At 38.8% G+C, this 13,629-nt stretch overlaps 1 protein-coding gene across 3 annotated transcripts in view; it reads right to left on the bottom strand.

Annotated features, from left to right (window-relative positions):
* Window positions 1-13,629, bottom strand: part of Stx8 (syntaxin 8) — a 244,234-nt gene that overhangs the window by 188,508 nt on the left and 42,097 nt on the right. For all 3 annotated transcript variants that reach the window (XM_070026977.1, XM_070026976.1, XM_070026978.1), the window contains one exon: window positions 12,965-13,089. In XM_070026977.1, the coding sequence (XP_069883078.1) occupies window positions 12,965-13,089 (125 nt within the window). The remainder of the gene's footprint in view (window positions 1-12,964; window positions 13,090-13,629) is intronic.

The raw sequence follows: 13,629 nt of genomic DNA, 5'->3' as shown, positions 1-13,629 counted from the left end.
CATGCCTATGTCCTAGCTACTCAAGATGCTGAGATCTGAGGATTGCAGTTCGAAACCAGCCTCAGCAGGAAAGTCTGTGAGACTATTATCGCTAATAAAAACCACTCCGTGGAGTCCAGAAGTGGAGTTATGGCTCAATATTAAGGACAGTGCTCAGGCCCTGAGTTCAAACCCAAGGACCAGCTAGGGAATCAACATACCCAAGGCTTTGGGTTTGATTCCTTACTATGTATATATCCACCCCCGCCCAGTGTTTTGGGGTTTTTTTTGGCAGTCCTGGGGCTTGAACTCAGGGCCTGGGCACTGTCCCTGAGCCTCTCTGTGCTCAAGGCTAGAGCTCTATTACTTGAGCCACAGCACCACTTCTGGCCTTTTCTGTTTATGTGGTACTGAGGAATCAAACCCACAGGTTCACGCATGCTAGACAAGCTCTCTACCACTAAGCCACATCCCCAGTCCCTTACCCCCAGACCCCCAGTCTTTCTATGGTATTAAACCATTATACTTAGCTCCTTGATTCATCTGGAATTTATTTAACGTAAAGGTGTGAGGTAAGAACCCCTTAGTGACATTTTTTGACACTATGTACTTTTTAGAACTATAAATGACCTGCTGTCTCTAGGGATCATTCCAAGAGACCATTTTATGGCAAAATTACTTTATAATGAGACCCTTTTGGTCTTTACTAACAACCTCCTGGATGGCCTCCAAGACAAATCTATCTTCAACTGAGCACTGCTAAGGATGTCCAATGCTATAGGAAAGTCCTAAAAGCACTAGAGAATAATCTGTACATGGCACTGTGGGTGACAGTGTGAATTCAAAAGTAAGACAAGTTCAAGAGGAAAGCAGCTTTCTCTAGGGGTTTTACTTAGGAAAAGAGTTGCTGAAAGGACTGAAGCTGTTGTATCTAGTAGGGACCTAGATTAAGAATTAAAAAAATAGGGGCTGGGAAGGTGGCTCAGTGGTAGAGTATTGCCTTGCATGCATGAGGCCCTGGGTTCCATTCCTCAGCACCACATAAGCAGAAAAAGCTGGAAATGGCACTGTGGCTCAAGTGGTAGAGCGCTAGCCTTGAGCTGAAGAGCTGAGGGACAGTGCCCAGACCCAGAGTTCAGGCCCCACAACCAACAACAACAACAACAAAAAAGCATTAAAAAACACAATGTAGTTTTCTCTCTAAATTACTGTCTGACTTAACTGTGTAAAGGTCATCTCTCTCCTGCACAAAAGAAAGAGGATGAAAGATTCTGTTCCATTCTAATTTCTTTAAGACACTAGCACCTCTTGTTGCAATAAGTTTTCATCCTACAAATCAAAGACACAGAAGATTCTGATAATCAAGACACTATAGACAGGCAATAAGCATTGTTTTCAAGGAGAGGTGGTTTGGTGACTTAAAGATAATTATCAAGGAAGTGGAGCTATGGCTCAAAGTGATAGAGCACTAGCTTTGAGCAACAAGCTCAAACACTGCCCAGGCCCTGAGTTCAAGCCCCAGGACCAAAAAAAAAAGATAATTATCAAAATAGAATGCTGTTTGCTACCTGAAAAAAATAAAAGCAACCAAGACCCATATAGTCTATCATTACCAGCAAAACTACTGCATCATAATGATAGCTCTGCCCAACTATCACATAGCCCAAGGCATTATAATATCACAACAGGGCAATTGCAAATACTACATCCAAGTTTCACACCTATCAAACGTTACAGTGGTGAGAATTTTAAAACATGGAAGATCACTGTAATAGGAAGCGTAGTATGTGCATCCACGTACACATGTACATACACAAGCTCCTAACCCCTTACCAAAAGATGTCCATGTCCCAATTCCTGGAACCTGTGAATATGTAGTCATAGCCAAAGTTACTTTGCAGATTTGATTAAAATTAAGGAATTTCAGATGAGAGATTAGTCTATATTATCTAGGTAGAGCCAACATAATCTTCTGAGTGCTAAAAAGCTGAGACCCTTTCCAGCTGTGGTTAGAGGCAGATATTAAGGAAGGGTCAGAGAGATGCAGTTGCTGGCTTTGAAGTTGGAGAAGGGGCCATAAGCCAAGGGATGTGGTTTGTCTTAGAAAATGGAAGAGGCAATAGAATGGGTTCTCAACAGGTCTTTCAGAAAGGAAAGCTGACAGCTTGATCTAAACCCTGAGAGACCTGGGCTGAACTTCTGACCAAAAAAAAAAGTACACAATAAGTGTTTCAAGCTGTAAACTAATATGATTCTCCCATTATATATGCTAATTTTAAAACTAATATAATTTTTCTTTTTGCCTATCCTGGGGCTTGAACTCAGGGCCTGGACACTGTTCCAAAGCTTTTTTTGCTCAAGGTTAGTACTCTATCACTTGAGCCACAGTGCCACTTTTGGCCTTTTCTAAGTGGTTTATTGGAGATAATAGTCTCATGGACTTTTCTGCCTGGGTTGGCTTCGAATTGCAATCCTCAGATCTCAGCTCCCTTAGTAGCTGGGATTACAGGCATGAGCCACCAGTGCCCAGCTAATATAACTTTTTTTTTAAGATCCCTTTGGAACAATCAGGTATATAGATACTTCCTATCTTTATATATTCAGAAAAATCATCATCTAAGTAAATATGGAACTGTGTAAGACAATCTGATAGCTGCAGATAAAACAGAGGATCACATGAATATATTTTTTGCCAAAGATAACAGATCTGATTCTGATCAAGCCATAAAATCTAACTACCAATTCATAGAACAATTTAGGAGAGGGCTCAGTGGTAGAGCGCTTGCCTTGCATGCATGAGGCCCTGGGTTCGATTCCTCAGCACCACATAAGCAAAAAGAAAAAAAGCCGGAAGTGGCACTGTGGCTCAAGTGGTAGAGTGCTAGCCTTGAGCTGAAGACCTGAGGGACAGCGCCCAGGCCCAGAGTTCAGGCCCCACGACTAGATCGAAAAAAAAAAAACCACAAAAAAACAATTTAGGAGAGAAGAATACTCTGAACAACACGGGCTACAAATTGCAAAAGCTAAACAATGGGAAACTATAGGATATATGATTCACTTTCTGCAACAAAGAAACTGCAGAGAAAAAAAAAGTTTGAAAAAAAATCTCATATATTGTTAAGAAGTTTCTTAATGTACCAGTTCATTGTAATGCATCCACTTTATTCAGTCTAAAAATAAACAAAGAGTAACTAGGGAAATTTGAACACCGACTGGATATTTGTATATGAATTGTTAATCTGGTAGGGACTATCATTGATCATGACCATTTATTATTATTTCTTTTTGTAATGTGTGTGTGTGTGTGCACGTGCACACGTGGGCACACATGTGTGTGCACACGCACACGCTCTGCGGCTGAACTCTGGGCCTCAATCTGTCCCTTAGCTTTTTTGTTTAAGGTTGGTGTTCTTCCACACCTCCACTCTGGCTTTCTGGTTAACTGGAGAAATGAGTCTCTGGGATTTATCTGCCTGAGCTGACTTCAGACTGAACCAGGATCCTCAGATCTCAGCTTCCTTAGTAGCAAGGATTGCAGGTGTGAGCCACCCGCACCAGGCCATAAACAACTTAAAAAAACAGAACAAAACAAAAAAACCCATCCCTACCTTTTACAAATATGATTTAGAGATCTGTTCTGAAATATTCACCAATGAAATGACAATGCCTGGAACTCACTTCAAAAATAATCCAGGGGATAGGCAGGTGGGTAGACACTGAGAGGAAAGCAGGCTGGCTATGGAGTGCTAACTATAGAAGCAGAATGAGGGAGGGAAATGGAGTCATCACTTTATTCTGTCTCTCACTGTTGAAGTTTTTCATAGCAAAAAGTTATCAATATTGTAATGTGTAAATAAAATGGAGGGACAGTCATAAGAGCTACAACCACAGTTCCCTGAGGGCTAAGGATGTGTCTTCTTCCCTAGTGTTTGCCATTGGGTGGTACAGATACCTCCATGTTTATCCAAGGATGTACATACGTAGCACTTGTTATTAAAAATCAATTCATGACCCCCAGAAGGCCTTCCACACGTACTGAAGAAAATACAGTCACTGTTAGGTCAAAAGGTTCCGGTCAATGCTGTCTAGTTTAGGTAGTAGAAAAGGCAGTTGCTGTTGAGTTGTCCAGAACCCAGGGAGAAGCAATTAGGATTTCTTACACTTAACACATAGAAGGAGCTCTCCCAGGGTAAAGGAGAGAAGAATGAGGAACCAGTTGTGTCTAGCTAAAGAAGTTAATCATGGTTATGAAGACTATTAGATCAAGTTCTAAAGGTAGATGGGTTTTTTTTGTTTTTTTTTGGTGGGGGAAGAAGAGATTATTTTGGGGGATGATACTGGGGTTTGAATTCAGGACCTCATGCTTAGAAAGGTGCTCTACCACATGATCCATTCTACCAGCCCCTTTTGGTATTAGTTATTTTGGGGATAGAGGACTCACTTTATGTCTAGCCAGGTCTGAATTTTGATCCTCTTATTCATGCTTCTCTAGAATGACAGGGGCTGGTCACCACACCCAGCCACTGTCAGCCTGGAATGGCAGGCATATGACATCATGCCAGCTGGGCGATGATGACTCACACACGTAATCCTAGCTTCTCAGGAGGCTGAGACTGGAGGATCACAGTTTGAAGCCAGCCTATGAAGGAAAGTTAATGAGACTCTTATCTCCAATTAACCATCCAAAAAACATAAGTGAAGCTGTGGATCAAAGTAGTAGAGTGCTCATCTTGAGTAAAAGAAGCTCAAAGACAGTGCCCAGACACTGAGTTCAAGCCCCTCAACCAACAAAAAAATAAAATGAAGTCTCATGAACTTTTATGTCCAGCTGGTCTTGATTGAGTTACCCCTGGTATCTTCCTCCAAGGTAGCTAGAATTATAGGTTTTAGCCATTATGTCTGGCTAAGAGTAGATGTAGGATTTGTTTGTTTGTGCTGTTCTAGGGCTTAAACTCAGGACCTGGATGCTGTCCCTGAGTTTTGTTTTGTTTTTTGTTTTTTTGCTCAAAGCTAGCACTCTGCCACTTAAACCACCACTCCACTTCTGGCTTTTTGAGTGGTTAATTGGAAATAAGAGTCTCATGGACTTTCTTGCCTGGGCTGGCTTCAAATTGTCATCCTCAGATGGCAGCCTCCTGAATAGCTGGCATTACAGTTATGAGCCACCAGCACCCAGCAAGAGTAGATTTTTGTTGTTGTTGCTGTTGGTCATGGGGTTTGAATTATGGGTCTGCTCACTATTCCTAAGCTTTTTGCTCAAGGCTCTACCACTTTGTGGCTCTACCACTTTGAGCAATAGCTCTGCTTCCTGTTTTCTGGTGGTTAATGGAGATAAGAGTCTCACAGACCTTCCTGCCCTGACTGGCTTCGAAACATGATCCTCAGATCTCAGCCTATGAAGTAACTAGGATTACAGACGTGAGCCACTGGCATCCAGCCAAGAGCAGATATTTTTAATCTTATTTTAATATTTTAGAACCTTTTTTTGAGTGGGGGAGGGGGTTGGCCATGGGGCTTGAACTCTGGGCCTGGACACTGTCCCTGAGCTCTTCAGCTCAAGATGAGCACTCTACCATTTAAGCCACAGTGCCACTTCCTTAAGATTTTAGGAATCTTCCTAGTTTCTATGAAAGCTACAAGAAGGATATCTTTAAAGAATGTTGTCAGTGAAGTTGTGATTACAATGGTCTAAAGATCAACTATTGGGATTCCCATATAAACTGGAAGTCTGGCTTGCCATCTTCCCCACTCCTATTTCACAGGGAAGTATTTAGAAACCTAAGAACACAGAAATCTAGAACCAATGTAAAAATTCCTGCACAAATCTAGAAGGAATACCTTTAAAATAATAACTAGATTGTGTTGATTTAGAAGCTCTATCCAGGTATCTCCTGATTAAAAATGGAACAATACTTCACAACTGAGGCCAGCTGTCTAACTCTGGGACAAGAATCTACACTCAACACAGTTCCCAACCTTTGGTGGTATCATTATCATGGCCATATTTGGCCTAATGTCCATTTATGCCTCAAACTACCTGGCTAGCTGGTTGTGATAGGATCTAGTTTCTGGGTTAGGCTACTGGGTTAGGCAAGGGAGGCATCCACACCCTTAAGTCTAAATTATTTTCTGGGTGATTTCCAAAGTGTTTCTAAGGATCCACGAGTGTATAGAAAGGTAAACAGAGTCTATGGACAAAATAGTCAGAAATGACCTTTCCAAGTTCTTTATCTAATGGAAGACATGGCACTGAAGCAGAACCAAAGTAACCTCAGCACATCCTAAGATTCCAGTGGCAAAGAAAAGGCTAATAAGGGTTTTGTGTAAAGATTACTTCCATATTTGTGTTTATCCTTGGAAAACAGCTTGATAGAAAAGCAACAAAGGATACAGCACTTCAAAACATGAAAAGTAACTACTGCACTTTTCCCTTCCTCACCATCCACCCCTAAAGACACAGAAGTCATTCAAAGGGTGAGACTCTCCAGACATTGCACTATGTATAAAGCTGTGTTGCTTTTTATTTTCTTACTTCCCTTCAAATACAGTAATAGGTGAGGCATATAAAACTAAAGGCACAGAGTCAGTGTTTCATTTACTAGATAATTTCATTGTGAAAAGGGAGTGCAAAATCAAATTAGACTTCTACTTCTGGCCAAGATAGATTGACAGGGACCAGATTTCCCTTTGGCCTAAAACAACTAGGCAGAGGATGGGGGAGAAGACAAAATATTCAAAACAACAGTTTCAAGAAACATACGTCAGGAAATGAAGGGCAGTGATCCCTGAGAGGGGAAAACAAATGAGATGAGCTCTAAGACTGCTCCAGATTGCTGGCTTAAGAGAACTCCCAGCCCAGATGGAGCCTGGCAGACTCCTGTTTTTGTTTTTCTCAGACAGGGTCCTGTTGTGTAGCCCAGCCTGGCCTTAAACTTATGATCCTCCTGTTCCACCTACCAAATGTTGGAACTATAGGTATGTACCACCATACCCAGCACCAGAAGAATATAAAATAAGTCAAGGTAACTTGGATATATGGGAACAGTACTCAAGAGAAGAGCTGTACAAAAAAGTCTATAGACCTGCAGTGCATCTACAGTTTTCAGCCAAATGTTGTTGGGGTTCCCATAAATGAGGAAAGGAACCACGGCTGAGGAAAGAACCACTTCACAGAGCCAAGGAAAGGATCCTCTGATCTCAATCAGGGTCAGACACAGTTCCTATTCCCAACAATAAGGTTACCTCATTATTTATGAAGCATCACGAAGAATACTTAGAATGGTTTTGGCTCACTAGTGCAGTAAATTACCTCTAGACTGGCATCAGTAAACATTTTCTGTAAAGGGTATCATATAGGAAGCATTTTAGACTATGTGGTTCACATGGTCCCTAAAACTACCACTGGACTCTGTTATTGTAAATAGGAAAGCATCTATGGATAATGTGTAAATGAAGGAGCATGACTGTGTTCCCATAATACTACTTATGAGCCTTAACTAAGTTTATATAATTTTTACACACAAAATATTTTTCTTTTGATCATGTTTCACATTAAGAAAGTTGAAAGCCATTTTTAACTTGTACATCATACAAAAACAAGATAGTAGGCCAGATTTGGCCCACAGGTCAGGGTTTGCTGATCTCTGCTCTAAAATAAAAAACTCTTTGGTCTATTTTAGAAATAAAACCCAAGTAACAACAGCATCCAACAACAATTTTCAAGAGTATTTCTAGAAATTCAAACACATCTAGTACTGATGAAATAAACAGATTAACTGATATTCAAATAAACATTTACCTTACTAATATTAGAAACAGGAATGTCTGTTCTCACCATTCTCATGCAACATTGTGCTAAAGGTTGCAGCAAATGTAAGAAGAAAAATAAATAAGGCATTCAGATAGAAATGAAGAAGCAAAACTATTCGCAGACACCATGACCATTTATGAAGAAAACCCTACAAATAAGCAACTAGAGTCAATAAATGTTGCAAGATCATACAATCCATAAATTACATACAAAAATCAAGAGAGTATGTGTGTGTATACATTCATATATTATAAACAGTAAACTTATTTAAATACTAATAATTTTAATAATGAAGTTTTAAAATGTTTATAATAAAATATGAAATACTTAGGAATAAAGCTGATAAAAATATCTAATATGCTAGGTGCTGGTGGATCATGCCAGTACTCCTAGCTACTCAGGAAGCTGAGCTCTAAAGATGATGGTTCAAAGCCAGCCCAGGCAGGAAAGTCTGTGAGACTCTTACCTCCAATTAACCAGCAGAGAACCAGAACTGGTGCTGTGCCTCAAAGTGGTAGAGCACTAGCTTTGAGCAAAAAGAGCCCAGGGACAGCACCCAGGCTCTGAGTTCAAGTCCTGTGGCCAATAAAAAATAATAATAAATTTTTAAAAATCTAATATGTGTACTGTGAAAACTAAAAAGTAATACTGAGAAAAACTGAACTAAGCCAGGCGTTGGTGGCTCACGCCTACAATCCTAGCTACTCAGAAGGCTGAGATCTGAGGATTGTGGTTTAAAACTAGCCCAGGCAGGAAAGTCCATGAGACTTTTATCTCTAATTAATCACAGAAAAAGCTAGAAGTGGTATCGTAGCTCAAGTGGTAAAGTGATACCCTTTAGCAAAAAATCGCTTAGGGACAGCACCTAGCCCTGAGTTCAAGCCCCATGACCAACCAAAAAAATGAAAAGAAAAACTAAACTAAATAGATTTATTTAGAACTAATAAATCCATATTCATGGATTAGGAGACTCAGTTAAGACATCAATTATCTCCAGATTCTTCTAAAGATTCAATGTGATCTCAATCAAAATTCCAGGATACTTTCTTTTTGTAGAAATTGAAAACAGATTCTAAAATTCATGTGGAAGTGTAAAAAGACCTAGAAATACCCCCCAAAAAATTGTGAAAAAGAACAAAGTTGGGTGATTTATATTATGTGACTTAAAGATCTGTCAGAAAGACTCAATAATCAAGACAGTGTGTGTAACATGGAAGTAAAGATAAACAAATAGACTAAGAGAAAAGAATAAAGAGTACAGAAATAGAACCATACAAATATGGCTGACTTTTTTTCCTAACAAAGGCAGAGACATTCAGTAGTAACAATACAAGTTACTTTTTTAATGGTGCTACAAAAAACTGATTAACTCGACTTCCAAGTTAGGAACTTCTCTGTGAGTGACATTGTTAAGAGATGAAAAAGAGAAAGGAGATTGAGAAAAAATGTTTATAAAATATATGCCTGACATAGAAAAGATTACATAAAAAATTCTTCTAAGTTAAATAAAAAACTCAATTTAACAAAAAAGTAAATGATTTGAAGAAAAGACATTTCACCAAAGACAACACACAGATGTAAAAATGCAAGTGCATGCAAATATTCACTATCCAGGAGAAAAATACATGGCAGAACCACAGAGAAATGTATTGTAATTCTTAGTAAGATGGGTAAAAATGAAAAAACCTGTTAGAACCCTAAGATGCTCTGGGAGGGGTATAAATGGAAGTCACTTTTTCAAACTACTTGGCAGATTCTTTAAAAGTTAGACACTTCAAACTATGCAACAGCAAAATGCCAAATAACAGTAATTATAAATGGTCAGATATCTAAATTGATACTTCTTCAAAGAAGACAAATGGCCAAGTATATGAAAAGTATTCAAAATCACTAATTTTCCAGGAAGAACAAATTAAAACAACCACAAGATATCCTATCACCTCATTCCAATGAAAATGATTTAACAAAAGTAAACAATAACAACAACAAAAAACAACAGAAGGTTACAAACATTGGCAAAGAGACAGGAAACTCTTACACATTGATGATGGCAATGTAAATTAACACAGTTATAATGGAGATGAGTATGAAAGTTCTTCAAAAATAAAAACATGAGAGATAATGAGAAAAGGATAACACTGTTCAAAAAGAAATGCATTTATTACCTTATGTAACTGTAACCCCTCTATACATTACCTTTAAAATAAAATTAAAATCTAAAAAAATAAAGAGCCAGGCACTGATTGTGATTCAAAGCCAGTAGACATATCTATGAGATTCTTATCTCCACTTATCCAGATAAAAGCCAGAAGTGCAAGTGTGGCTTATGCAGTAGAGTACCAGCCTTCAGTGAAAAAGCTGAGTGAAATCAAGAGGCCAAGACTTCAAGGTCCCAATATTAGCATCACATGCACACACTCATGGACACACACACGCACACACACATGGACACACACACACACACACTCATGGACACACACACACACACACACACACACACACACACACACACACCTTATTTGACCTATCAGACCCACTACTAAGTGTTTCTCCAAAGAGACTGAGATAATATGACAAAGAGACATCTGTACTCCCATGTTCATTAAAACATTACTTCTAACAGCCAAGAGAAAATACTTATAAACGTCCACTAATGGATGAATGTATATGCTATGTATACACAATGGAATACTATTCAATCATAAAAGAGAGCAATTCTGTCATTTGCAACAACATGGAGGACTTGGCGCACATTACATGATGTGAAATAAGCCAGACACAGGAAGACAAAGACTGCATGATCTCACTAATATGTGGAATCTAAAATCCTCAAACTCACAGAAGCTGAGCATAGGATATGGTTACCAGATGTTAGTCAAAGATTCAAAATTTCAGTGAGGTAGAAAGATGTTTAGGAGCTCTATTATATACTGCAGTGTCTAATACAACTGAAAATTGAGAATAGATTTTAAACTTTCTTTTTTTTTTTTTTTTTTGGGTCCTGTCATGGGGCCTGAACTCTGGGCCTGAGCGTTGTCCCTCTGCTCTTCAGCTCAAGGCTAGCGCTCTACCACTTGAGCCACAGCGCCACTTCCGGCTTTTTTCTTTTTGCTTATGTGGTGCTGAGGAATCGAACCTAGGGCCTCAGGCATGCAAGGCAAGCGCTCTACCACTGAGCCACCTTCCCAGCCCTAGATTTTAAACTTTCTCACCACAATATATGAGCTAATGTATATACTACTTTGACTTAACCATCTCGCATGGTATACAAATACCATGTTATATACCAGAAATACATACATTTTAATTTACTAATTATAATTTGAAAACATTTTAATAAAAACACTTCAGGAGAGTCAGGCCCTGGAAGTTTAACCACTCAGGAGACTAAGATCTGGAGAATCAGAAAAGAAGAGTGTGAGAGAGCCCTCTTCCCCTCTAACCAGTAAAAAGCTGGGTTGGAGGTATGGCTTAAGTAGTAGAGGAAGCTGAGCAAGCCAGACAACCAAGTAAGAAGCTGAGTTCAAGCCCCAGTACCAGAAGGAAAACAAAAAAACAACTTAAGGTCCCAGGAAAATAGCTCAGCAGAAGAATACTCATCTAGTATTCACTAGGTCCTGGGTTCAATTCCCAGTACAAAAAAAAAAAATCTGCTACATGAATTAGCCACTCTACTTTGTAGGTATTTAGGAAAAGTTTATGTCCATGAAAATACATATATTTAACAAATGGACATAGCAGCTTCATCTATAATAACTCAAACTGAAAAGCCAAATATCTATAAAGTGAATGGATACAAAGACTGTAGTAAATTCAAGAAATGGAAGACTATTCCACAAGATGAGAGAAGGAAATCCTGATACCTACAATAACACAGATACATTTAAAAATTATACTAGAGAGAGAAGCCAGATCTCCTTCCTCCCCCACCCCTGCCAACAGTAAATACTGTATAATTCTACTTATGTAAAATTACAGAAAATAAGAATCTAACTTATAGTGATGGAAAGCAGATCAACAGTTATCTAGAGATAGGACAAAGACAATAGGAAGAATTACAAAGAGACATGAAGACTTCTGGGAGTAATGATTATGTTCCTTACTTTGATTTTTTGATGCTTTCACCAGTGCATAGATATGTCAAAGCTAATCAGATCATACACTTGAAACATGTGCTAGTTATGGTACTGACTATGCCCCAATGACGCTGCTTTGAGAAAGAATCAAAGAATAACATAAACACTGACATGAAAAAAATGCTATTAATATTAAAATGCACATATTAAATGAAAATCCCATGGAATGATACATATGTAGACTGATAGCGAGATACCTCATAGTCCCACTTACATAAATGCATTTGTGTTCATACTGAATATATGTTTATACATCTATACAAGAAGTCTAAGGAAACACATAATGATCATTTATAGTTTTGATATTGGAGAAGCAATAAAGGAAGCTTTTTCATCTTATCTGTCTCTATATTGCCTAACCTTTGTACAGCAAGCATGTATTACCTCTGAAATTAAAAAACAACAACAACAACAAAACAGTAAGTTCAGCCAGGTGCCAGTGGCTCAGCCTATAATCCTAGCTACTAAGGAGGCTGAAATCTGAGGATCACAGTTCAAAGCCAGCCTAGGCAGTAAGACTCCTAACTCCATTTAGCCATTCAAAAACCAGAAGTGGAGCTGTGGCTCAAAGTGGTAGAGCACTAACCTTGAGCAAAAAGCTCTAAGCGACAGCACCCAGGACCTGAGTTCAAGCCCCACAACAAACAACAACAACAAAGAGAAAGTTCAAAAGTAATTAGGTTTAAAGCTAAGGGACAAAATGAACTCGAAAGTAAAAGTCACACTAACTTACTATTTCATAGAAGAGAAAGATGGAATCTTGTTTGTTGAAAAAAACAAAGGACAAATGTATCATCCTTACCTAGACTTAAAGTCAGATCTGCTCTCTGCAATCACCCAGGAGAAAAATCTCTACTAAGCAATACCAAGGGAGGGGGCAGCATTGTCTATTCTTCAGGTATTCTGAGGCACAAATATGTTAAGAGTTTTAAAAGATCAATAACTTTCACCCTAGTTTTCCAGGAGAGAAGGAATAGTCAAGACTACAATCAAAATCTAGCAAAGTTTCTAGGCCCATGCTCCTTCAGATTTCAAATACCTTGGATAATTTTCTGCTGCTGTTGTCGAATTTCATCAAAGCCCAAGCCTCTCGTTTCCTCTGGCTCCTCAAAGAGCCAAGGATTGGGTGTTCCTCGCTTAGCCTCTTCACTCATCAGGCTGGACCTACAAGAAATATTAAGTGCAGTCATTACTTATCTCAAAAGAATACAGCCCAGTAACAAATTATGTATATAAATGCAGAAGTGGCCAATATTACATGCTTTGAAAATTGCACAATTCATTGCATCATTCATTTATGCCAGGAACTTGTTCAGTGCTTGTCAGGGACAGAAGGATGAATAAGGCACAGACTTGGTCCCCAGAGAACAACTGTTTAAAAGATATGGGAGACAATTTGACCCAATATTTGCAGAAGAGGTTGGTAATTGTCTTATATTTTGAAAACACAAGGTCAATTGGAAGTGGACTTTGCATTGCAACAGTGTGTCTTATCAGCTATGTGACATCAAAGGTACAATTTTTTTTTTGCCTTTTCTTTTTTGGTACTGGGGATCAAACCCAGGACATTTCTTTGCCACTGAGATACATCCCAACCCCAAATGTTATTTCTCCAGCAGTTACCAATGTTGTAATTACAGATTAGAGCACAAAAACAACTGTATAACTCAGCATTAAAGAATACTTGCTTGCTCTGCACACAGA

The sequence above is a fragment of the Dipodomys merriami genome, unplaced genomic scaffold, assembly GCF_024711535.1.
Source record: "Dipodomys merriami isolate MVZ:Mamm:240054 unplaced genomic scaffold, mDipMer1.0.p SCAF_19, whole genome shotgun sequence".
NCBI lineage: Eukaryota > Metazoa > Chordata > Mammalia > Rodentia > Heteromyidae > Dipodomys > Dipodomys merriami.
Note: the sequence above shows the minus strand (reverse complement) of the source record. Positions and strands in the feature narration are given on the sequence as shown.